Genomic DNA, 26,307 nt, shown 5'->3' with positions numbered 1-26,307 from the left:
TCATAGGGTATAAGTAAGCATTCTGAGATTAGCATATATAATAAGTAGCACAAATGCACGGATGAACATAATCAGAAGCACTTACTGTGAGCCAGACATGCTACAAAGAACCTCATGTGCATTGTTTCATGTTTCGAGTTATTTCCCACACTCTGTGAATGGGGATTTCCTCTTCTCATTTTGGAGAAAACAACCAGTATGGGATGAGTGAAAATTAAGGATATGCCAGATGGTAAGTAGACACACATTCATTAAGGCTACATTCAAAGGAAATAGAAAAAAAGTGAACATTAGGACCTGACCGACACCTCCCAACTCCTGATTACTACATTAAAAGGTTGAAGTGGGAGGGACATGCATCTAGGCCGGGTTGTGCCAGCTCAGTGGAGTCCATTTTAGGCAATCTGACAAAACAGTCAATCCACAAGCCCTCATCTTGGTGACAGAACTCTTTAAGCTCTAACATGACACAGTTTTTTCACACTCTATCCTTCTACCCTCCTCTTATTCCTTCTACTGCTGCCATTCAGTCCTAGCTACTTCTCAACACCATTTCAGAGCATAGATAGAGACTTGCTTCCATGAGCCTGGAATGTTTTCCCACAAATATTTGTGTGGTTCATTGCTGTAGAACTTTTAAATGTGTGATAGCCACTCTCCCCATGTCTTAATGCTGTATTTTTGGCCAGGGATGGAGTTAGGGTGCTGGATTAATCTGCTGCTAATGATGCTGGCAACTCATAGTGGAGTGCCACTTTGAGTCCTAGATGTTCCACTTCAGTTCCAGCTCCCTGCTAATCTACTTGGCAAAGCAGTGGATAATAATCCAAGTGCTCAGGTTCCTGTTACCCATGTTGGAGACCTATGTTGGCTTTGGCCTGACCTCGTCCTGCATTTGAGGAGTAAAGAGTGAATCATCAAATGGACTCTCTCTGTCTCTGTCTCTCTCCATATCTGTCTTTCAAATAAAATATACCTATTTTTAAAAATTTGTGGCAGGGCCCAGTGTGATAGTATAAGAGGCTAATCTTCCACCTGCAGCACCAGTTCCCATGTAGGCACTGATTGTGTCCTAGTTATACCACTTCTAATCCAGCTCCCTGCTTATTAATGCAGTGGGAGTTGGCTGAAGCACCCTGCACGCACTTGTGAGAGACCTGTAGGTAGCTCCTGGCTTCAGATTGGCTCAACTCCAGTCATAGCAGAAATTTGGGAATATGAACTAGCAGAAGGAAGATCTTTATCTATGTCTTTCCTTTCCTCTGTAAATATGTCTTTCAAATAACAATAAATAAACAAATCTTTTTTAAAATTATGTTGATTTTTGTTAAATGAATGATTTTCACTTTTAAAATCTAAAATCTGTAGTTATTTTCATAATGTGCATTTTCCATGAGCTTTTGGAAGATGCCAGAATGGCTTTAATGATTAAATTCAAAGCTATGAAAGGCATCTGAGACAACATGGTAAGAGACGAGACACTGAGTCCTCCACACACCTCATTTCTGATGCTCTCCCTGTCATTCTGACCGCAGTTATGCCCCTGAGTGGCTTACCTAGATTGATATTGACCCAGTGCCAATCAGTGATTCTGTCCCTCTTTGCACTGCTGGTTCTGCTGGTCTCCTTGCTATCCCATGGCATGACAGGCCCACTTGCTTCCTGTTGCCCATTGTTGATGCCCCTGCTGTTCTCCATAATGAGATGCAGCTTTTGGAATGGGAAGGAGTAGGTCAGGTTGTTGGAATGCTGTTATAGCCACAGCAAGGCAAGGCCTGAAGAATTTTTTTGTTTTGTTTTTTTTAAAGATTTATTCATTTTATTACAGCCAGATATACACAGAGGAGAGACAGAGAGGAAGATCTTCCGTCCGATGATTCACTCCCCAAGTGAGCCGCAACGGGCCGATGCGCGCCGATCCGAAGCCGGGAACCTGGAACCTCTTCCGGGTATCCCACGCGGGTGCAGGGTCCCAATGCATTGGGCCGTCCTCGACTGCTTTCCCAGGCCACAAGCAGGGAGCTGGATGGGAAGTGGAGCTGCCGGGATTAGAACCGGCGCCCATATGGGATCCCGGGGCTTTCAAGGTGAGGACTTTTTAGCCGCTAGGCCACGCCGCCGGGCCCAAGGCCTGAAGAATTTATGGGAAGCTTTGCAGAAGGAAGAAGCAGGCAAACTGAGAGTTCACATTAATAGTAATTTCTCTCATAACTCCTCATAAAAATATCATGACTGATGTGTTCTCAAAAGTCATTGCACCTCTAAGTGGCCTGACTGTGTCAAAGGGCTACAGTTGAAGAGCAGATATCCTCAGTACTTGCTAAGATCACATCAACAGGATGTTGGTAAACATCTTCCAGTCAGAGAGAAATTAATTGATTTTTTTTAGGAAACATTCTCTCTCTTGGAAGTGATAGGACCTGTGAGAAAAGATCTTTATGATCTTCTACAGCCTGATTCTTGTTATCCTGAAGTCTAACAAAGCTCAAAAAATGTACATAGTAAAATACAGGTGCTGCAGATTTAGTTTTTGAAAAAAGGAAGACTTCTTTTAGTGACTTTGCTTCTTCTGTGCTTTTTATAGCTCATCTGATTATAAAGCACCAGCCTTTTTCCTGATAAAAAGTATTTGCAATAATCCTCACACTTTCTTTTGTTGCTTAAATTCTTTCTTTTCTGTAAGATGTGCTCTTGATTTACTGTTCAAGTATAGAATATACTCCTTCATAGACGTGGGGAGAGACATTGTACATTGGAAAGACTCAAAGATTTCCTATTCAGATTACATGGGTTTATTTAAGGTTGCCAGGAGTCTTAACAGGAGAAACTGGGTGGAAATTCAATTAATCCAATGAGCCACAAAAGAAGGAAATTCCAACTAGGAGTTGTCATTGCACTTGGGTGCGCAGCACTCCATGTGACAGGAGTAGCCTTGATCAAGAAGACAGTTGCCACAGAGGACCTGTGCGGCAATACCAGCCAGTATCAGAGAAGGGAAGAGACCTAACTGGTCATAATTCAGCTGCTCTCTTGTGATTTGAACCCGGAAGGACATTTCTATCCAAAGCCTCAGCAACCTAACCCCATCAATAAAACTTCCCAGAATGTCTGCAGAGCTGAAATAGGCCAATCAACACTGCTTTCAGCAAACACCTCCTAAAGAGCATCAGCTATGATGCCACAATGGGGAAACCCTAGAAATGAAATCATGTAGAGGACACAGTCACATTGACCACAACAAAAATATGCAGGGAAGAATTTCCCAAACGTGTTTTGTCATCAGTACTGCCTGACAGGGAAGGGGACTAGAGGGCCAGGACTTGGACAACATCCAGATTGACCAGAACCCTGGGGAGCCAGGGTGTGTGGATCCAGCGCAAGGCCCTGGATGCTGTTTAATAAAAGCTGCAGAGATCTTGATGATCTGTCAAGTTTGGGAGGCAAAGGAGTGGGATGGACTCAGAATCTGCCTCTGGTTTAGGTTTGGGCTCTACCAAGTTACCGAACATCCCTGAGCCTGGGATCCCTCCAACTAAAATATAACTGATGACAGCTGATACTGGTAATAACGCCTACTTCACAGACAGTTGTTGTGACAGTAAATGGGGAAATTCATATAATGTTCTTTGGATGGTGCCTGGTTCATTTTAAATACACAATGAATGCAACATACGTCACATGCCCATTTCTTTCTCGTAAACCAGGCCTGTCAGAGGTAGTAGGATGATCCAGGATGTGGCTTCAGTGTATTAGACAATGACCTTAAACTTGAGCTTTATTGTAAGGGCAGATGGGAGAGAGATAAGGGCTTTTAACTGGATGGTTTGGTGACATTGATCGTAGTTTGACAGAAAGCAGAGGCAGGAAGCAGAGGTGGGTCTGGAAAGAACTTTAGAGACTGAGAACTGAGCTGAGAAAATTTCTGGAATGTGGTCAAGGATAAACAGACTTCAGAAAGACAGAAAAAGTAGAAAAGCAAGCTTGGATTTCCTAAGGAGTCACAATTTCCTTAGAGTAAGGTATTTTTATTTGAGTCCCTTTTAGTCCACAAGCCAAAGTGTAGAGCATGTGTAATTCATCCTTATCTGCCTCATTTATTTAGAAAGTTTTTTTTAACTTGTCACCATATTCTGTGTCATAACAAGCGTTACAAAGAGGAAAGCAGAAACTCATTGTGTACCACTGAACACAAGCAAATAAGTGATGACAACAAGGAGAGGAAGAAAGAGGCCAGGGACTGCTGGCTGGAGGGGTAACAAGCCAAGCTTCTCAGAAGAAGTCTCGGAATAAATTCCATGACAGTTACAGTATTATCATTATCATCATCACAACTATAAGCTAACAGGAATAACAATAGGCTAACATTACCAAATGCCCATTTTCTGCCAGATGCCATGTGAGACCCTTGAAGTGCATTATCTCCTGTCCTCATATAGAATGATTGTCATATGCAATCCCATAGTGTCTTGTGTGCCTTGTCTGTTCAAGACCGATTCTAATTGCCAGTGCTCCACAACTGTGAGTTCTGTACATTCCAGAATATTGATTCTCCCATTCTCACTCCTGTGAGTAATACAATAGAGAGCTAGAATTGACTGCATTTTACTTCAGGTTGAATCATTGACATAAACAGATTTTCATTCTCTGTTACACTGATACCACTGCCTCAGAGCTCCTCAGGTAAACAGAATCCCTGCCTCCATCCAGCCTGGAGGGCCAAAGCACTGGGAGTCTTGCAGGACTTCCTGCAGCATCCTTTTCTCATGTGTGTGAAGCTCTGAGCACATGAAGTCCAGTGTAAAAGCATTGTCAAATTCTCCCCCCAAAAAAGACATCCCCTACTGTGAGGTAGTAGCTAACAATAATAATAGCAACAACAATAGCAATGATAAAACTAGCTAAGATGTATTGATCATTTAGTATATTATATAATTTAATGTTGTAAATTATAACAGAAATTATATTCATCAGTTTTGCAATTTCAATATGTGCAGATTTAAACCTTGTATGTGTAGATACTATGACTCTCTCCATTCTATAAGTAGACACTGAATTCCAGATATGTCTCATTGAAAAGTGGAGTACCAAGTCAAATGGAAGTAGAGATTAGATCACAGTTAGTTTCTGGTCTATTGGGTAAGTTTACCATGAAGAACTAGGTCTCAGAGTAGTATAGATCAATAGTTCAGATCAGTAATAGTACAATCACTAGTTTTCAGCAGTCATAGGATCAGAAATAATTTGTTAGGGAAGATCTTCCCAATGTGTCCCTGGCTTCTCCTCAAGCCAAGCCATCCCAACTTCTCTGTGCCCTCGTTCAATCCCAACTGATCACAGGCTGTATCTTACCTCAGCACCCTTTTGCATTGGTTCACCTGGCCCCAGCTGCCCTTTCCCTTCCTCTCCCCTGTTGTTTCTTCCATATTTGACAACTGTCTGATGTAACCACCTTCTCAAGGAAGCATGTCCAGCTTTACTGAGGTTCTCGCCTTTACTCCTCCAGTTTGACCAGTTGACCCCATGCATAAAAAACAATGGGCTCAGTGGGTCAGAGTTGCAGCTGGGTCATGTTTTAACTGATCTGATAGCTCCCATAGAAGTACTTACTGAATGAAATGTTGGGAATTGTTGACAAATGGGATTCTGGCAGGTCATAACTGAGAACACATTTTATGATGAATCCATTAGTTTTTGCCACTGTTGGAAGTTGTGGTTCTCTGCTTCTGCTTCGCCTTTGTTTTTGTCCCTTACTGCTCAGCACTTCTTGCACATTAGAGAGATGGCCTTGACAGTAGTGGAAGCCAGTGACTGAATGTGACACCTTCTTTGCTAAGACAGCACAGTTTTCGTTACTGTGCTTTATTTCTGTAGCCAGGCACTCCCTTGGCATACATCAGTCCTTCCACCAGGATGACATTAGTTCCTTTCATGCCTTGATTCATCACGTATTGTGGAGACTGTTAGCTGAGTAAGGCGTTTGCTTCATGAAAATATCGCCAAATGCACCAGAAAGAGAAAAGCACCAGATGTCTATTTGCAAGGAAAGCAAATTGATGGTTTATGAGTGAGCTGGGCAAGACAGAGCTCCCCAAGCCTTTCTGGGTCTGAGGCTTGGCTTTGTACTAGCTGGAGTCTGATCCCCCACATTCAGTCATCATTTTGGAAAGGCTCAATAGCTTTACTGCTGATCTGAGGCCTCAACACTGTGGTCTGCTAGTTTTCTTAGATTCAACCTTAAAATTGAGACACACTTACTTGATAATTTGGACCAGAATAATATGTGTCTTTTTGTGCCAGCCCGTGATTACCTTATTTTTGCATCACTTTATTGACATACCAAAAAAGTTGAATGTATGCTTTATGAATTTGGAAATGAGCAGACATCTGTGAAATCATCACTATAGTCTGTTCCATAAACCTGTCTATCACCTCCAAAAATTGCCTTCATTCTCTACGCATTATTTTGGATTAACTTAATTTTCTTCTTCCTTTGAGCTATCAGAACTTTGCTTTTGTCAGTGAAACAAAGAAAGCATTTGCAGTTGGAAATTATACAAAATTATACAAAAATCTCTGAACATTGATCATGACTGATGCTCTTGGCCTGGAGCAAAGAGTTGGTGATGGTTATGCAAATTGTTCTAAACGATAATGGCAGTATACAGAGCTAGCAAGTAGACCTGAAGGGTTTACCGCAAAATGTAAATTTGCTTTCAGAACACCTTAAAAATCTACATGTAATATATTATTCTAGAAAAATGTATGGGCTATTGTGTGTGTGTGTGTGTGTGTGTGTGTGTGTGTGTGGTGTTTTTTTGTGTGTAATTCTTTATTGCATATGGGGGCAAATGAGTGTCTACAGATGGATAATATAATTCAGAATAAAAACATTTGGAAAATTTATCATTATAACAATTTAAAATATTGATGCCTGTTTAAATAACTGATTAATTTGAGCCAGTGTTATGGTGTATCAGGTTAAGCAGTCATTTGCAACACAGGCTTCCCCATATGAGCACCAGTTTGAGTCCTGATTGTGGACAATTAGAGAATGAACTGGTGGATAGAGCAATCTATCACTCTCTCTCCTTCTTGCCTCTCTTACTTCTTCACTCACACTCTTTCCCCTTTCTCTGTAATTCTACCTTTAAAATAAACAAACAAAATTACCTAAATTTATATGTATTTTTGCATTTCTAAATAATTTTAAAATGCCCTGCACCTGTGTGGGAGGACCAAAAGAAGCTCCTGGCTTTGCATTGGCTCAGTTCTGGTCATTGTAGCCATCTGGGGAGTGAATCCAGTGAATGGAAAATCTTTCTGTCTCTTTTTATTCTCTATAAACCTACCTTTCTGCTAAAAATAAATCTTTTTTAAAAAATTACTGATTCACTAAAGCCTGGCTGCGCTTCAGAAACACGTTGAGGACCATGTCTAAGTTGTGAAAACTTACAAGGGTCAGCATTGTCAGTTTTTTCCTCATCTGCTTAGTTTTCTTTTTCATAAAGATTTCATTCTTGATTTGAAAGGCACAGCTACAGCAAGGTCAAGACAGAGAGGGAGGGATCTTCCATCTGCTGATCCATTCCCCTAAGTGGCCACAATAGCCAGGTCCAGGCCAGGCTGAAGCCAGGAAGCAAGAACTTCATCCTGATCTCCCACATGGGCTTCAGGGGAACCAAGTTATTACCTGGACCATATTCTGCTCCTTCCTCATGCACATTAGCAGGGAGCTGGATCAGAAGTAGAGCAACAAGGACTCAGAGCAATGCCTGAATGTGGGGAGACAGTGTCTCGGGCAGCTGCTTAACGTGCTTCACTTTAATGTTAGCCCAAGTTGGAATTATAATTATGAACAAAAGAACCAACACCTACTAACTGTGCTGAGTTGATGAAAAAGCTTATTGACAAAGTGACACATGGGCAGGTGGCCGGGACCAACTCAGCTCTAAATCTCAGACACATGGCAGAGAGTCAGTACCCTGCCTGGGTTATCTTCAGTTTCTTCCTCTTTCTTGTTTTACACCACAGGCAAGCTTTTTAACATGATTATCAAAAGATTTTACTAATGGAAATGAAATGAAGATATCTGGTCATCAACTAAAATTAAATTATCTGGTCACCAAAATGTTAGAAGTGGGGACATAATTTCTTCTACCAGCAACCAGTTCTCTAATGGAAAATAAACCAGATGGGTATCCTCTGATTCAGTCAACTCTGATGTGGTTTACCTGGAGATAGTGTCATGTCTCACATGTTGAGGTCTCACCCACACCCACAAGAGTGGCCCCCACATTAGACAGCAATAAACTTCTCACCTATGCTTTTTTTTAAAGATTTATTTATTTTTATTACAAAGCCAGTTATACAGAGAGGAGGAGAGACAGAGAGGAAGATCTTCCGTCCGATGATTCACTCCCCAAGTGATCACAATGGTCGGTGCTGTGCCAATCTGAAGTCAGGAGCCAGGAACTTCCTCCAGGTCTCCCATGAGGGTGCAGGGTCCCAAGGCTTTGGGCCATCCTCAACTGCTCTCCCAGGCCACAGGCAGGGAGCTGGATGGGAAGTGGAGCTGCCAGGATTAGAACCAGTGCCCATATGGGATCCTGGAGCATTCAAGGCAAGAACTTTAGCCGCTAGGCCATTGCGTCGGGCCCTGAAGTGAATTTTTTAATACTGACAAAATCAATACAGTAAAATTCTTATTAATTTGACAAAAATTTAAAACAAAGTTTGACAAAACTATTTGCAGCAAAAGTAACACATAGGAGTTTCTCTTCTGTTTGTTTTTAAAAAATATTTTGACTGAACATACTATTGTTTTAAAAAAAAAACCTTTAAAAAAGAATTTACGTTCCTCATTTTCACAGGAAGTTGACTTTGGATGCAAATGATAAAGGAAAAGTCTTTTTTTTTTTCTTTTCTTTTTTTTGTCACTTTTGAACACTGTGTTTAGGCCTAAAAACTGTCCTGAAGATTAGAAGACTTGCATTTGTTTTCATTTTCATGTATTTCTTTTTCTTTTTTAGTGGGTAGACAAAATGGAAATTTTTAAAAGAGTGGGTACAGGTCATGTTATCAATTCAAACTGGTGCCTAAAGCATCAGAGGTAACTAATGGTTTTCTGCTCTTTCTGTTCTAGCCACACCAGCTACCCTTGGCAGAGAATCCAAGAGTCTTCACAGAGTTCATCCAGGACTGGGAACAAGTAAGAATATCAATCCTTTTGCTACTTTTCATGACTTTTTAGTGTAATTCACACCACTGTGCTTCTTTTTGCTTGTAATATTGGAAACTAGAAGAATGGTTGAGTTGAAGTTTTACAGACAAGCAAAATTTTTTTGTCCACTTCTCTGCATAGCTGTTTTTTCATCTTCCTATTTTGCCGATGCTTGGAGGTTAAGCTAGGCTAGGCCAAATTAATGGGGAAAAATAGAAGACATGATTTATTGTGAACTGGCATTTATTGAATTGAATAAATTGCTTCTTTTTACAAATTCTTTTTAAAGCTATTATTATGATTTTGAAGTATGTATCTAGTGATTATACTGGCAGAAAGTTAAACTTAAGTCTCCAACCATGTTACCTTACACTCCATAATTCTGCTTTGCATATGCTTACCCTTCTTAAAATGACCCTTTCCAATGTTTGGCAGTCTCCTCTTCATCCAAAAGACCGAGCTCAAATGCCAGCTCTTGGGAAAACCTCTCTAAATCCCTGAACAGTCTTCCTGTCTTCTGGACTTTCATGGAATTTTCCATCATCCCATGAAAGCATTCACCTCCTGTCACTTTAGTGTACAAATGTACTTTTAAAGGTTTGTTTTGGTGGAAAACTTCTGCGATCCATGCATTTACAAGGTCTTCAATAAGTCCATGAAAGTTCATACTATGGAAGAAACTGTGCTTATATTTCACAACATATTTGCACCAAAATAAGTACATTTTTAAAAGATAGCTTTACTATTGTTTATTATTGCTTTTACTGTGAAAGGCAGAGTTACTGTTCCCAAGGGAGAAGAGGAGAAATTGACATCTTCCATCTGTCTTCTAGTTCACTTCCAAATGTTTGCAGTGGCTGGAGTTGGGCCAGGCCAAACCCAGGATCTCAAAACTACATTTGATCTCCCATCTGAGTATCAGAGATCCCAGTGTGTAGACCATCTTCTGCGGCTTTCCTAGTCATATTAGCAAGGAACTAGATGAAAAATAGAGCAGGAAGGACTTGAAGCAGTTCTCAATGTGATGCCAGTGTCACAGGCAACAGCTCATCCCTCTCCCACAATGCTGGTCCCTAACATTATCATTTTTAAATTTTATTTATTTATTTATTTACCTATTTACGACAGAAAAATGGAGCTACAAAGAGAGAGAGAGAGAGAGAGAGAGATTCCATCCCCATGTTTGCTCCCTAAATGACTGCAACAGCTGGGGTGGGTCAAGTGGAAGACAGGAGCCAGGAATCCATCGTGGTCTCCCACATGTGCACTAAGTGTTTGGATCTCCTTCTGCTGCCTTTGCAGGAGCATTAGCAAGATGCTGGATCATAAGTGGAACACTTGGAAGTCAATATGAGATGCCAACAATGACTTAACCTGCTGTATCACAATAGCAGCCCCAAGAACTTTTTGAAATATTCTTGAATATGTCAGCACTGTGCATAGAACTTAATGAATTGTGTGCATTTCATGAATGAATGAATTAGTCTGAACAATGCAAAGCCCATGTTTTATGTTTCTTCCAAACTTCTCACATCACCGTAGAAACATAATCATAGGACCCGGTGCAGTCACCTAGTGGCTAAAGTCCTCACCTTAAACACACTGAGATCCCATATGGTCACCGGTTCTAATCCCCGCGGCCCCATTTCCCATCCAGCTCCCTGCCTGTGGCCTGGGAAAGCAGTTGAGGATGGCCCAAAGCCTTGGGTTCTTGCACCCTTGTAGGAAATCCGGAGGAAGTTCCTGGCTCTAGGCTTCGGATTGGCTCAGCCCTGGCTGTTGTGGTCACTTGGGGAGTGAATCTTCAGACAGAAGATCTTCCTCTCTGCCTCTCTTCCTCTCTGTATATCTGACTTTGCAATAAAAATAAAATACATCTTTAAAAAAACATAATCACATAGATGTGCTTATGTCAATTTAAGAGTCCATATTATGACATAGAGGGGAAACAGTCTACCTGATGAGTTTTAGCTGCCACTGTCTGTTGGTGAGTGTGATGCCATAAAATCATAATTTGGATTTAATAACTAAATAGCAGGGAAAAATGACTGATGTGAGATTTAAATATCATTTCTCTGGAGATGACCCAGAAGAGGACTGGAACTGTTTTTAACCAATGTCATCCACTTGTCAGTTGTGCCAGACCACAAATGCTTTACAATCCTCCTGCTTTAGAAACATGTGCCATGATAATCTTCCCTAATGAACACCAGGGATTTTAAAAGGGGTGAATGTTTGGTTATGCTTGGGTTTTCTCGCCAACATACTGCAAAGCCTTCTCTCAAAGATGACCTGACCTATTGTTACTTTCTGCAGGGAAATGAGGCAGAGTGAGTTAAGAATGTTTTTATTAGTAGTGCGTTTTACGTTTTGGAACCATCCTCCAAGCACAAACATAATAGATTGTTCTCCTCTTTCTCCTAAAGAGGCAGTGCAACTTTTCTAAGCCATTTCCTGCGTTAGGAAACAGGGTCTCAGGAACGTAAACATTGTGCCTTGTGAATATCAAACCTCTAGTTACAGCGGGTGCAGTGAAGAACTCCCATTCAGTCATTTGATGTAGGTTGACTTCTTGTGTGTGATAAATAAAAAGGCTAGATAGTTAGCGTTCATATGTGGAAAGCCACATAGCAACTGGTGTCCCCACATGAGGAAAGCCCCCGTCCTTCCAGCTTCTCATTGTCAACAATACTTACGCCCCAGGAAGGAACAAATAAAGTGTGTGTCTCTATCAGTGGGCACCTGTCATAGTGCCTATGTTTGAGCTCTAGGTATGACAACAACCAAGTACTTTCATTGCCTCACTGTATCACTATGTACATTACAGATATTGGATTCTCTTTTGTGCATCTAGAACTTAGTTCTGCAGGTTAAGGGTGAAAGAATAAGTTATTTAAAAATGGTTACTATATAATCATTAATATATGTGTCCATTAAATTCTTCTTAAATACTTTAATTTAAAAAAAGGGAAAAACAGACTAAGTGTCCTAGCATCAAAGGAATTCACACTCTAAGAAGACAATTTTACACATGTGTTCAGCATAAAATGTTCTGAGAATATATAATCATGGGAACATGTTTCCTATGTGTGCTTTTGTAAAGTCTCAGATCCAGAACAAAACCCAAGAAGGAAAACAAAGTAGAATCCTCTCAAGGGTTTGTGCCAGACAAAACGTGTCAAATATCAATGAGACAAATGCCGCCTGAACTATCATAATACTCTTTTTGTTGCTCTTTTCTGCTCCCCATCCCTTCTTGCTTGGATCCGTTTTTCTCTGATCTACATGACACTAACTGTCCTCGTTGCCCTCCAATATATGTAAATGTTAAATCGCAAACCTTTGGGCTGGCATCATAATGCAAACTATCATAATGTGCAACACGAGCCTCGTACATCAGAAAGCCAGTTCGGAGTGCCAGCTGCTCTGCTTCCAATCCAGCTGCTTGCTAATGTGCTTGGAAAGGCAGCAGAGGATGATGACTCAAGTGTTCAGGCCCCTGTCCATGGGAGACATGGTAGAGTTCTGGCCTCTGCCATTGTTGGGTCAGACCAGGTTATTCAGGGTGTTTGAAGAGTGAACAAGTGAATAAAAGATTTCTTTCTAGTTGTTTCAACTGAATAAATATATACATATAAATGTACATTTACATGTGTATCTTTTTTTAAGTTGCAAACCCTTCCCAAGACACTGTAAATCACTACTCATTCTCTGCCCCCAGTCTGCAAGCCAGTAATACTTTCAGTTCCCCAGATACACTGTGGCTTCTCTCCTCTGGGACATGCTCATGGCATTTCATCTTCAAGAAATATTCTCCCTCTTCCCCACCTTTCATTCTGCAAATACAAACCTTGCTCCTACTTTAAAGTTCAACCCAAACACCGGTCTTCTTTACCTGAAGCGATATTCTTCTTGCTTTTCTATGAGAGAAGCCCTGCTATTTAGTACCATTTGTGTTAAGTCTTCAGGATAGCCACAACACAGACCATAGACTGGGTGCCAAAAATGTGGAAATACATTTTCTCAGAGGTCTGACAATGAGAGTCTGAGATCAAGGTGTTGACAGCATTGGTTCCTGGTGAGCTCTTTCTCCCTTTTCCTCTTTTCTCTCAGTGTGTGTGTGTGTCTTCTTGACTTGAAGGTGGCTTTCCTCTCCCCGTGTCTACCCATGGACTATCCTGTGTGTCAGTTTGTATTCTTCTCTTCTTATGAAGATATATGATCTCCTCATCTGATTAGGAACATCTGTGTCTTATTCAGAGTTTCATGTAATTTGCAGTGCCTAAAATGAATATTGTAAGAAATAAAGATATTGCAAATCAATGAATTAAATGAACAAATTGTTAACAGCTTTTTCATTATCTATTCTACTCACTTAGCAATTCCCTCTAGCACCCTTTGTTATGAAGCCTTTTAGGGTGCCTGAAACCATTCATTCAGGATCAGATCTCCATACCCGGACACACTGCATTGTTAAGTGTCATGTGGTTGAAAGGACTCCTGGGAATATTGGGTGGTTTTTAGTTACAGGAAAGCTTTATTACAGACAAAGGATATAGAATAAGGGTGATGCAAGTTGACCAAGATATTGATATCTCATGGTCATGATCACACAAGACACACTTTGTCTCCAGACCTAGCACTGATACCTGCCTGCCAACAACCTTGGTGTCAGGAAATCCAAAATCTGGCCAAGCTGAGATCTCCAATAGTGAGCAGGTCATGTAGGTTCAGTCTAGCTGTGTTGTCAGCTTCCGAATCTAGAAGGCAAAACAAAATTATCCACAAATTATAAATCTAGTCACACACCTAAACAATACTAACAGGCTGGTACAGCCATCATGAAACAGCTCCTCGATCCAGGACCACAGAAATTCACTTACTTCTACTGAATATAGTCCCTAGCATTGGCCAAATGTCAGTATTTCTGGAGAGAAACATTGGAGTCAAACTAAGCTAGGGAAGATTAATCCATGCTACACCACTGGAAGAATTACCCCTTGATGTAATTTTCTCTTCCTTCTCTTGCTCAAAATCTGTTCCATTTTCTTTTATTTTTAAAATGTTCTTTTTAAAATGTTTCTTTATTTGAGGAGTGGAGAGACAGATCAGAATTCCCACCCACTGCTTCACTTCTTAAATGGAAACGTCAGGTCTGGGCAAGCCAGGAGGCAGGAATACAGTCTTAGTCTCCTATATGGGGGACAGGAACTCAGTTATTTGAGCTGTCATTGCTGCCTTCCAGAGTCTGCATTATTAGCAGGAAGGCAGAATGAGGAGTTAGAGCAGGGAATCAAACCAGGTACTCCAACATAGGACTCAGGTACCGCTCTCAAGTCAGTATTTCTGCTGGTAGAAGGATATAATCCATGCAAATGAGTGTTTTTTACTGGTGAATAGATACTAACATGCTTTGAACAGAGTGGCTTCTTAAGAAAATTTTTCGAAGACAGTGATAGCTAACCCCATGCAGACCCGTCAGCTCACTGGGTGAGTAGCAGCACATTCCACTTTTGTAAAGATCATTACAGAGCAAGCCTGGAAAACCACACACTTGTGAGTAAGAATTTACAGTATACAGGCACATCCAGACAAGTTGGTGACATTTTCAAGAAGCAATGTTGAAAAGCACCTTTTTTATTTGGAGAAGTTGATAAGGGTGGCTAGAGTCTTCTAGAGAAGAGCAAACCAATTTAGTATCCCCAAGTGAGCAAGACACTTCACATAGAGTGTATGGCTCCAAATTCACTGCAATGATTTATTTATCTGTTTGATGCAGATTTGGGCTAAATTTGTTAAGTTTATTAAATATCTATAGAGAGAAATTTTTAGACAACTACACATTTTCTAAAATGGATAACTCTTTGTTTTAAAGCCATTTATTTGTTATTGAATTTTTTACATATTATTGTAGAAGTGAAAATTTTGTGATAAATAACATTTTTATCCCAAAATAAAATCTATGTCCAACTTGAATAAAATGCTGTTTCGTTTGTTGCCTTTTGGAGCATAAACCAGATTAAGGTTTTATGAAACCTGGCATTCTAAGCATAAACATTAATGACCAAGGTCAGAGTTAACTTTTGAAAGGATTCCAAAAAATTGTCATATTACATGGGCACAGAAAGTGAATTCCTTGCATTTTTTGAAGTTCAGTGACCATTTTCTTTAGTTCTGCATTATTTTCACTTCTCCATAGAAACGTTTTTGTGAGTAAAAAATAATAATAATATAGTAAACTTTATCTCTTTTGTTTAAATTCGTATACATTATTAGCTGTCCCTACTTGCCTCTTTTTTTCTACCTGCTACTGTTTCCTTATTCCTACACATCCTACTCTCTTATTCCACACTTATTCTTCCTACCTAAATCTGATCCGGTAGGACAATTATCTTCAATAATTTCCCACTGTTTTCTAAAAAGTGTAACTCTTCTCCCAGGCATTCAGGGAGCCCCACAACACGGCTTTGGTGGACTTTCTCCCCCCTATGTCCCTGTGCCCTGTGCACCAGTGCATTTATGTCTCCTTCATTCTTATTCTTTATAGCTCTGCTTGTTGACTCCACCAGAAAGTCCCACCTTTTTCCTTCCTAATAGGACAAAATAATCCTTTAAGGCCTGTTTCAAACATGACTTTATTCACAAAACTTTTCCCAGTTTCCCCAAGAGGACAGATGCTTCTGTCATGGAGTCTCTGCGGGTCTTGCGTGCTTGCTTTCACGGATAAATGCTACAGCATAACAATCATGACCTCAACTTCTGGAATGGACAACTTCAGTTTCTGTACCAATTCTATTACTTATCTCCTTCATGACCTTACCTGTCTTAACTTTTTAAATTTCAAAATAGAGGTGGTAATATTACCTCCCCTATAAGGCTGTTCTGAGAAATGCTGCTGGTATTGCTATATTTAACTAAAATAACATCTGACCTCATTGTAAACTTGTATAGTATTTATTCTATCATGGCTTTTTTTATATTATTATTATCATTTTATGATACAGTTCCATAGGCTCCTGGGATTTCCCTTATCCCCACCTAGTTCCTCTATATCATTACTGAAGTATAGTTCTTCATACACAGTCTTATGTGCATCATTGCAGGCATGGACAATGGTAGAGAGTCCAGCATCCTATTGTCAGGATATAGTAAATAGTTTCATTGTAAGTCCACCTTTGTCTGGAAGTAGAGATGCATACTACATTGTATCCTCACCTCTGGATATGTTAGTCTCCATTTCGCAGTTACTGTACATCCCCTTAAATGAAAATCACAATACAAAATCAACAATAGGAAGAAAAAATAGAAATTTACAATGTCATGAAGTTAAATAACATGCTACGGAATGATTAATGTGTCGCTCAAGTGGTGAAATGTGTCTCTTCTAGACAACAAATAGATGGGTTTGTTTTTTAATCCAGTCTACTAATCTATGACGTTTGATTGAGCTTAAGCCAATTACTTTCAGGGTTAATATGTATGGGTGGTAATTTGGTCCTGTCATTTTAGGAATGGGTTGTTCATCGATTTAGTCTTCTGTTGTTATTTTACTGGGATATTCTTCCCATTTGCCTTTGGTTTTGGTGGGTGCTATTCCTCTCCTCTGTCAAGAGACTATCTTGAAGTATCATTTGTAGGGCAGGTTTGGAAAAGGCAAATTCTTTTAACTTTTCTTTACTGTGGAAGAATTTTATTTCATTTTCAAAGACAAAAGAAAGCTTTGCTGGATATGTTATCCTAGGCCTACAATTTTTTTCTTTTAGAATCTGGAGTATGTCTTTCCATTCTCTTCTTGCCTGTAGAGTTTCCTGTGAGAGGTCTCCTGTGAATTTAACTGGCATTCCTTTATATGTCAATTGATTTTTTTCACATGCACATTTAAGGATCTTTTCCTTATGTTTGATTGAAGAGAGCTTGATGATCATGTGTCGTGGTGAGGATCGCTTTTGATCAAGCCTGTTGGGAATTCTGTGCCCCTCCTGGATCTTGTTTCCCAATTCTTTCTCTAGATTAGGGAAATTTTCCTTTATTATTTCATTGAGTATATTTGTAAAACCAGCTTCTCTTTCTGCACCTTCTGGGACTCCCATAACTCTAATATTTGGCCTCTTGATAGTGTCTTTCAATTCTTGAATACTTTTTTTGGCCTGATCCAGCTCTGCTTCCAGCTTTTTTTTTTTGCTTCCCCCTGGTGACAAGAAATATCTTCCAATTGTGAGATTCTTTTCTCTGCTTGCTTCATTCTATTTTGGAGACTCTCCACTGTACTTTTAATTTGCTCTACTGTGTTCTTAATTTCTGATATATCAGCATTGATCTGCTTTATTGCTGCTATTTCTTATGCAATGTATTTCTTAAAGTCTTTGAACTCTTGTACGTGCGTCTCATTGTTGTTCAGAAGCTTTATAATGAGTTTTCTGAATTCTGTGTCCTCCATTTTCTCAATGTCTTTCTCATTTAACTTTGAGGTTTGCATAGGATTTTGCTCCTTTGCAGGGGAGTCTTCAGTAATATTCATTTTGCCTTTGTGTCTTCTTTTGTTCTTGATTATTGTACTTCTAGTTATCAGATTCTTCTTCTTGGGGCAGGTTTCTAAGTTCTGTTACCCACAGGTCTACAATGCGATTTTTTTTTTTAAAGATTTATTTATTTTATTACAGCCAGATATATACAGAGGAGAGACAGAGAGGAAGATCTTCCGTCCGATGATTCACTCCCCAAGTGAGCCGCAACGGGCCGATGCGCGCCGATCCGAAGCCGGGAACCTGGAACCTCTTCCGGGTCTCCCACGCGGGTGCAGTGTCCCAATGCATTGGGCCGTCCTCAACTGCTTTCCCAGGCCACAAGCAGGGAGCTGGATGGGAAGTGGAGCTGCCGGGATTAGAACCGGCGCCCATATGGGATCCCAGGGCTTTCAAGGCGAGGACTTTAGCCGCTAGGCCACGCCGCCGGGCCCTACAATGCGATTTTACTTATTGCCGTTGGTACGTAGCTCTTTGCTTGCAGCCAGTTGTGCCACTCCCTCCAGCGAGTTTCAGGTCTGGGTTCTTATGTTATATTTCCACCATGATCTCTGTAGCCCCAACTCCTAGCTTACCACTCTCCACCTTCTGTGATATGGTGCTGAAGTTGCGCTATTGTCTGTACTACCTTTCTCCCACCTCTGGTTGGAACAGGTCCCAGGATTAGGGAGACTCCAGGTGTCCTATATAGCTAGGTTGTTGTTGGTGCTGATCTTGCCGGAACCTGTTGGATGTTAGGTCCGGGTGCCACACGGACCTATTTTGACCCATACAATGCCACAGTCGGTATTATTTTCCTGCGGGACCAGTGCAATCCGTGGAACTCAGTGAGTTCTCAGGAGTTCAGCACATGCACAGTTCACTATTGTCCCCTGCAGTCCTAAACTTTTGCCACACTGCACAAAGTGGCGCCTGACATGCCCCTACTAGAGTTCTTGATATGCTGGTTGTCAGGTCTGAGGGCTACCTAGACCTGTCTTGGGTAGAACCTGTAGAATGCCACGTTGCTGCAATTCTGTGAGTCAAAAATGAGTTCACTCCCAGCTCAGTTTATGCTCAGTCCTTTCCCTTGCCTTTGCCTCCTTACACGAAATGGCGCCCAATTCGGCTCTAGGGGGCTGACTGGGCTGTGAAATCCACCCTGTTCTCGCACTGCCGGTCTGGGATCTGCCGCTCAGTCTCTGCTCCTGGTTAAATCAAATAGACCAACGGGACAGACAGTTGTTTTTCTGCTTCATCTCCCAAGCTCCCAGTGAAAATCGCTTCCCACCTGGTTGCTGGTGGAGTTCCGGCTGCTGGTGGAGTTCAAATCACAGTTAGCTGAATGCTGCTGGGATATCAGTCACGGCAACACCACACCATTGTGGCTGCTGCTTTCCTGTGTCTGACAATCTCCAGGTACCCCTCTGCTGTTGTTCTGTCCTCTCCTGTTTCCTGCAACGTGTCCTCTCTGTTTCATCCTGATTAAATATTTCTCCGTCCGTTTAAATGTGTCCTTACCCTATTCTGCCACCTTGATTCTCAGCTCTGTTTTTATGTCAGTACATATTAGATTGAATTCTATGAAACTGCCCATAGTCAACTTTTTGCTTTGTATCATAAAATCAACTTGTTATTTGCCTTTAACCTATTGCAGACACTCCCTTAAACTGTAGTATCTTTAGCATTAACCTTCGCTACTCTATTTTATAGATTCTTGTATGCTACAGTACCTGATTTGTGTTGACTTAAATTAATTGAGGAATTTTGCACAGGCACAAAAAATTGCAAAGAAAACAAAAGAAAAAAATGAGGGGGAAGTTGGGTGCTTCCCAATATCTGAAGTACTTAAGTGTTCCTTGCTGTGTCATCCCTTTAATGCTGGCAATGAATATGTTAATTTTGACTCAGTTTCTTATCTCCCACAGAGATACAAATATTAAATGGAGAGATTTGAATATGTGTAAATAGGAACAGAATTTATTTGGTAGTGAGGAAATAAACATAAAACTGCAGGCCACTCCATAACAAAAAAAATTTCCAGTGTGAGTGGGTGAAAGAATTGCCCATAACTAAAAAGAGTGAAACACCAAAAACAGTGCCCTGTGTTTGGGAAGATCTGTCCAGGAGTGGGTTAGCTGGGGAGAGAGAGAGGCCATCAGACCTCCATGGTGGAAGAGCACAGGAGAGCAGCACATTTGAGAGTAACCATGATGGAAAGAAAGGAAATAGGAACAGCAACTCTCAGTGAGGTCTGTGGCAGAAAGAGAGCTCTCTCCCCTTTCCACCATTTCTTGTAAAGCAGGGGGTGGAATCCAATTGGATAAGCAAGTGGGGTGTGGTCTAACTTCACACTGGTCCCAGATGCCACAGATGCATCCTGGGAAAATTGGTCTGTCAATCAACAGTTCAAGTGAGAGATGGTAGCATTTTACAGAAATATGAGATTTCTAGCTTCCCTAAATGTAACCTTCCTGCCTGTCTATACTGCATCAACATGAGAAAAGGTGGAAGCGTACATGGAGCTGAAATCAACCTTTTGTCAGAAACCCACTCCTCCAATAATGATGTTAGTCCAACCATGAGAATAGAGCTCTCATACCTTCCACAGTGCTTCTTCCAAGACTTCTAGTAGTCATTTATGAAAGGGAAGAAATGCAGATATACAGAATAGAAATGTCTTTTATCCACCACTGAGTATGGATGTTTTCAGTCTTTTACTAAAGCCATTCCAGGAACCCTAACTTCAGGTCATGGAAGTACTGTCATGATCTGGTCTTGGGGTCCATTGCAGGATATCTGATGGTGCTACTGGGATATCTTGTTGGCACTTCAGCTTCCAAGGGATTAGTAAGTAACCGTACTCCTGCCTGTGGCCTATCGCTACCTGGGAAAGAGCGGAATGACCCTCTCAGTTTTCAGCCTTCTTTCTCATCAGATGTTTCCATCCTTGAGGGCACATTAGCTGACAATACTTCCAGAAGAAACACTTTGTAAGGGAAGAGGATCTCTGCAGGGATGATGTTCCAGAGTAAATGTGCGGCATTTATTTGTCACGGAGAACTTGAACTTTGGACCCACAATAGAAAGAGTACTGACATTGGGCTGACACTGATGCTGACTTTGGATTCTTGACAGTCTGTTTCTAAACAATTCAGTAAGTAAACACAGATTCTTGTGATCTCTTTTAAACGATCAGTGTTTATGTTGGCAGACTCTTGCACCCAAACTAGTGGCGAGTCTTTAATGAGTCACTTATAGCACTAATCTCCAAATAATGCCAAGCATCCTTGGGATATTGTTTATCTCCCTTCCTTGCTTCTCTGAAAGAGGAAGGCAGGTAGAATTATGCACTATGTACAAACAGAAATGGGAGTACACATATGACAACCTACCTGAGTATCCTAACGAACCAACAAGAGAGTAATATAAAAAATACTCAGGCAATGACCACCATGAGTTTTATATATGAATATATATTAATAAATTATATATAAACATATAATGTAAATATGTTATATGAAATGTCATGTGTTAAAATATGTATTATATGTTATTTTCATGCATTTGTTGCAAGTAAGGATTCTTTGTCTGATAAGTGTTATGTCTTATCTGTTTCTTTATTCTTCTACCCCCACAGTTTGCTGAGCCACAATCAGTACTACATATATATTTACCTCTTAATTTCTAGGACCTGTATTTGTTTCTGTGTTCTTAGCCCACTGTGGGTGAAAACTCTGGAATGAAGACCCCTTCTAGTGTTGAGCATATTATCAAGGTTTTCTATTTATTTTGAAAATAGAGCAATATAGAAATTGATCAGAAATATGTTTATCAGCATAAATTTGGATCTTAGAAGTGAGCAGCTTAAAAAATTTTTTTAATGTTGCATACAAGAGTTGAGAAGGATACAGGCTCATGTGGGCCATAGATTAGAATGGGGACACTTGAGGCACAGAGGAAGGTGGGTAGGACAAAGGTTTCCATCTTTTTTTTTTCATTTTCTCTTGTATCTACAGGGGCAAGGCAGGACGAGGAGGTGGCCACTCCCTGCTGCCAAACTACATCAGCTCCTGGGCATGGGGAATGGCCACTCAGTGTCATCTTAGGGACCCTGATGCGGGGAAGAATGTTCCGAGGGTGTTACTTGAGTGGTTTTGATCTGAGACACTGTTGATTTCATTGTACCAGGGTTGAGAAAAATCTTCCCAAGGTCCATTGGTTGACAAAGTCCACCTTAGTGCATCCACACATCCAGACACCTGCTGCTAAAGCTAGGCCAGGAGAGTGGTCCAATCTGCTCTACTTTCCATCCTCTGACAAGGCACTTGACGTACTCTGATGGCCTATGTGATCTGGCTATCATATCCCCTGCATGCTTCTGGGTATTCTATCCACTGCACAGGCATCAGCAACTAAGGAGGGCCAGTCCTGACACATGGACTCCACGGTTGGATCAATATTATGTGATTTTTCTTATGGTTGGAGTTTAAGTCCACTGGTCTAGTTGGAGAATCCCCCAAGAAATCTCATCTGGGGTGACAATGGACCTGACTCTTGCATGAGCCAGCCAGTGCAGGGTCCAATTTAATCCAATTCCTGCATCAGCCAATGCCCACAATGGTGAATGCAATTGCCCAGTAAGTTCCACCCCCAGCCACATCTCCTATGCAAATCAATAGGAAGCATGAAATCTGGGGCTGGGATTGGGATAACCTAATCCAGCCCTCCACAAATTCAGCCCTTGTGCAGACCAGCAGAAACGACAGCCCAGCCAAGGCAACCCTCCAATAACTCCAACCAGACCTGTCCCCAGCCTCAGTACAAACATATATAAGATATTAGTCCAGTCCCTCCCTCATCCCATCTGGTAGTCATACACACCCATGAGTACTGCAGCTTAGCTCAGCCCGACCAACCTCCTGGCCTGGCCCACACATACATCGACAATGTTAGCGCCTTGTTCAGCCTGTCCTGCCTCCAGCCCTGGCTCTTATGTTCAACCCCCCCAGGAGCTGCTGTCTATCAGAGGAGTGTCTACAGTCTCCCTACTAGGCCTACTCCCAGCCCCAGATCTTGTGTTTGCCAGAGAGTACTGCAGTCCAGGCTAACATGACTTGCACACAAGTCCTGGCACTTGCCAGCAGATGCTGCTGCAAAGCCCAACCAGCCTGCACTTCTTCTGGCTCTTCAATGTGCAAGCAGATGTGGTAGCCTCGCCTAGCCTGGCACTCTTCCCAACCCAGCTCACATGTAGGCTGACAGCTGTTGCAGCTCTGCCTAGCCGGTTCCACCCCTAGTGCCAAATCTCACACTCACCAGTGGGAGCAGTGGCCTAGTTTGAGAAGGATGATTAAGCATCTTCCTAAATATTCCACTGTGCCTGTGTATTCCCTACATATCCATTCCTGGTAAGCTTCCTCTGCCAGAAAATCACACACATTTTCAAGGATGAAATCCAAGACAAACCTTCTTTCACCCTGGGCGACCCCAGTGGGTGGTGAACACTTTTCCATGACTCTAGAAAGTGAAAGTATCCCATGGTTGGTTGCCTTTGACATCTATACTGAAGTCCGCTGAATTGCTATTTAGTCCCACAACTTCAAAGCCAGCTCTACAACCACTGCTCTCTGGACAACCCCTGCATTTAGGAGCCTCCTACCAGTAGAGGACACCCGAAACTGTCATTCTTTCTTTAACAGAAATGAATCAAATGCAGAGAAAACACACCGCACAGAGACATTTACAGAGAAAAATTTGTGGGCTTAACAAAGAGCTAAACATAGTGTTGAAGTAGAAATTCAACTAATAGTAGGCCTCCTGGCAAATATGAGTGATATGAAATAATATATACTTTAAAAATGCCTCAAAGTACTATTTACTAAAGGCCTTCACCACTTAGAAAATGTAACTTTCAAAGTGCTGAAGAATATATGATTTTTTAAAAGATTCATTTTATTTTTATTATAAAGTCTGAAATACAGAGAGGAAGATCTCCCATCCAATGATCCACTCCCCAAGCAGGCACAACAACTGGAGCTGAGTCGATCTGAAGGCAGGAGCCCAGAGCCTCTTCCAGGTCTCCCACATGGGTGCAGGGTCCCAAGGCTTTGGGCCATCCTCATCTGCTTTCCCAGTCCACAAGCAGGGAGCTGAATGGAAAGCGGGGCCACAGGGATTCGAACTGGCACTCATAGGGAATCCTGGCTTGCGCAAGCAGAGGACTTTAGCCACTAGGTTACTGTGCCAGCCCAAGAATATGAGATGTATTTGACATTTATTTGTGTGTAATTCACAACATATGTTGTTATGCAAGCAATTTTCCTGTTTCTTTCTTTGGGTCCAAATTATTTAAACTAGAGATTGGCAAACTGTCCCTCAGACCAGGTGTTTATTTTGTAAATAAAGTTTGATTTAATGAAAAAAAGCATCACCTAGTAATCTTGGTGGTCTGTGGATGCTTTAGAGCAGAATTGAATGGTAGAAATATAAATTATTGGTCTATAAGCCTACAATATTTACTGTGTATCCTTTAAAAAAAAGAGTGCCAATCTCTATTCTAAGCATAAAAAGAGGTTATTTGTAATATGGTACTTTACAGAATTAGTCGTCAAGTTCATACTGGTTGTTATCTTTTAGTCTCTCATAGCAAATTATTTCTAACATAGTTGAAAATACAAGATTCATTTTTCCAATTAACTTCATATTCAACTCTTTGAAGTAAAGTAGACTGCAAAGTGAGGATTAACTGTAGCTGCTAAACAGAGAGCAAAATGGAAGGAAATTGTTTGCAAGTGTCTGTCTGAAATGTGTCATTGTTGCATGATGTTAATCTCATGGTCAGTGCAGCACACAGCTCCAGTTTGATTGTAAGCCTAACTCTCAGATTCATTGATCTTCTGTAAACTGGCTGCTACCACTGAATTCATGCCGATGAATAAAGACAAATAGCTCTCCTTTTAGGAAATTGTGCACTATGTATGACTCAGAAACCTGACACCTCACAGCATCACCATTGATGTATTTCCAGAAGCCATTAATGACTCCTTGAGTTATTCTCAAGTGTCATTTGTGTCTTCGTTGTGGTAAGTTAGAATCTGATTTTTTTTCACGTGTCATGGAAAAATGGCCTTTAGGGTTATCTGTCTTCTCTCGATGGCTTTGAAAAAATAGGATTTTAAGACCAAAATTTGAGTTATTATGAGGGCAAGCATTTGTGGAGAGGCCATCTGTGTTATATGAATGTGCACAGGTGGTTCTGTGCACCTGCCACCAGGTAGCCCTGTCAGAGGAATGGAAAGCCCCTGATACACTCTGTACTTGGCAGAGATTCTGCTTTCTGTGAATTGCAAACACTTGGGAAATTATGCACCTTTGACAATGAGCCACAGTGGCTGGAGCACACACAACATCTTCCTTTCTATCAAGAACTTTGAGGGTTTTGCTTGAATGTTCCCCAGCCTTCTATGTTTTGCTCCTCAAGGCCTTGCATACAGTGGAAGCCCAATCCTATTCGTTAAGAGAATAGTATGCTGTGCTCTAGGGTTTTTCTCAGAGTGATGGAGAAAGGAAGTGAAAGAAGAGTTTGCATAGACTTTTTGGTGTTTGCCTTTGGCATTTTCCCTCAACAATAAGACTATCAGGAAAAAAACCAGCCTGACAGTTTTCTTAAATCAAACAACAGATGCAGTTCCTCTTCTGCCATTTCTTTTTCCCTTGGGGAAAAGTAAATAAGACGATCCTATGAAAGTCTGACAGATCTTATTATCGGATGGTAGCAGTTTGGCAAGCTCTGTAATTGGTTTCGGTTGACCTCACAGACTGTGATGAGGAGCTAGTAGTTTGCAGAGAGGGAGACTGAGTTGTGGCCTAGGTTTCCACTCAGTACACTATTAGACATGTACTTCAATTTACACATCTATAAGTGGAAGTGTTAACATTTGTATTGAAAAGCATTGTAAATACCAAATGGGTACACAGGAAAATTCCCTTCAATATATATGTATGGAGTAAGGGGTATGCATGTTACCATTTTTACTACTACTACTGATATGACAAGTTGAATATACCTTATCACCAAAAGTGGGACAAGAAGTGTTTTCAGATTTTATAGTTCTCTTTAGATTTTGTAGTATTTTCATACACTTTACCAATTGAGTATTCCTAGCAGGAAAATCTGGAAAACTCATAAGCATCCTAGAATCTAAAACTTTCTGGATATCACGTCAGTACCTAGAAAGTTTCCGCTTGAGTTTTCAGTTTAGGGATGTTCAACTTGTACTATTTCTGTTGCTGCCTCTGAAAGCAGTAGCCTGGGGCACTAGACATGCCCTATGTACCCTCCAGCTCCACTCACTAACACTTGCTCCTACTTAAGTTCATTTTTTAAAAAGGTGTGTTTATTTTTATTATAAAGTCAGATATACAGAGAGGAGGAGAGACAGAGGAAGATCTTCCGTCCGATGATTCACTCCCCAAGTGACTGCAATGGCCGGTGCTGTGCTGATCTAAAACCAGGAGCCAGGAACTTCCTCCAGGTCTCCCATGTGGGTGCAGGTTCCCAAGGCGTTGGACCATCTTCATCTG

General features: G+C 41.1%; 1 protein-coding gene across 1 annotated transcript in view; it reads left to right on the top strand.

Annotated features, from left to right (window-relative positions):
- Positions 1–26,307, top strand: part of GHR (growth hormone receptor) — a 221,898-nt gene that overhangs the window by 150,514 nt on the left and 45,077 nt on the right. Inside the window, exon 3 of the mRNA XM_058680155.1 lies at positions 9,143–9,208. Coding sequence (XP_058536138.1) covers positions 9,143–9,208 — 66 coding nt within the window. The remainder of the gene's footprint in view (positions 1–9,142; positions 9,209–26,307) is intronic.

Source organism: Ochotona princeps, chromosome 23 (assembly GCF_030435755.1).
Source record: "Ochotona princeps isolate mOchPri1 chromosome 23, mOchPri1.hap1, whole genome shotgun sequence".
In the NCBI taxonomy this organism is placed as follows: Eukaryota; Metazoa; Chordata; class Mammalia; order Lagomorpha; family Ochotonidae; genus Ochotona; species Ochotona princeps.
Note: the sequence above shows the minus strand (reverse complement) of the source record. Positions and strands in the feature narration are given on the sequence as shown.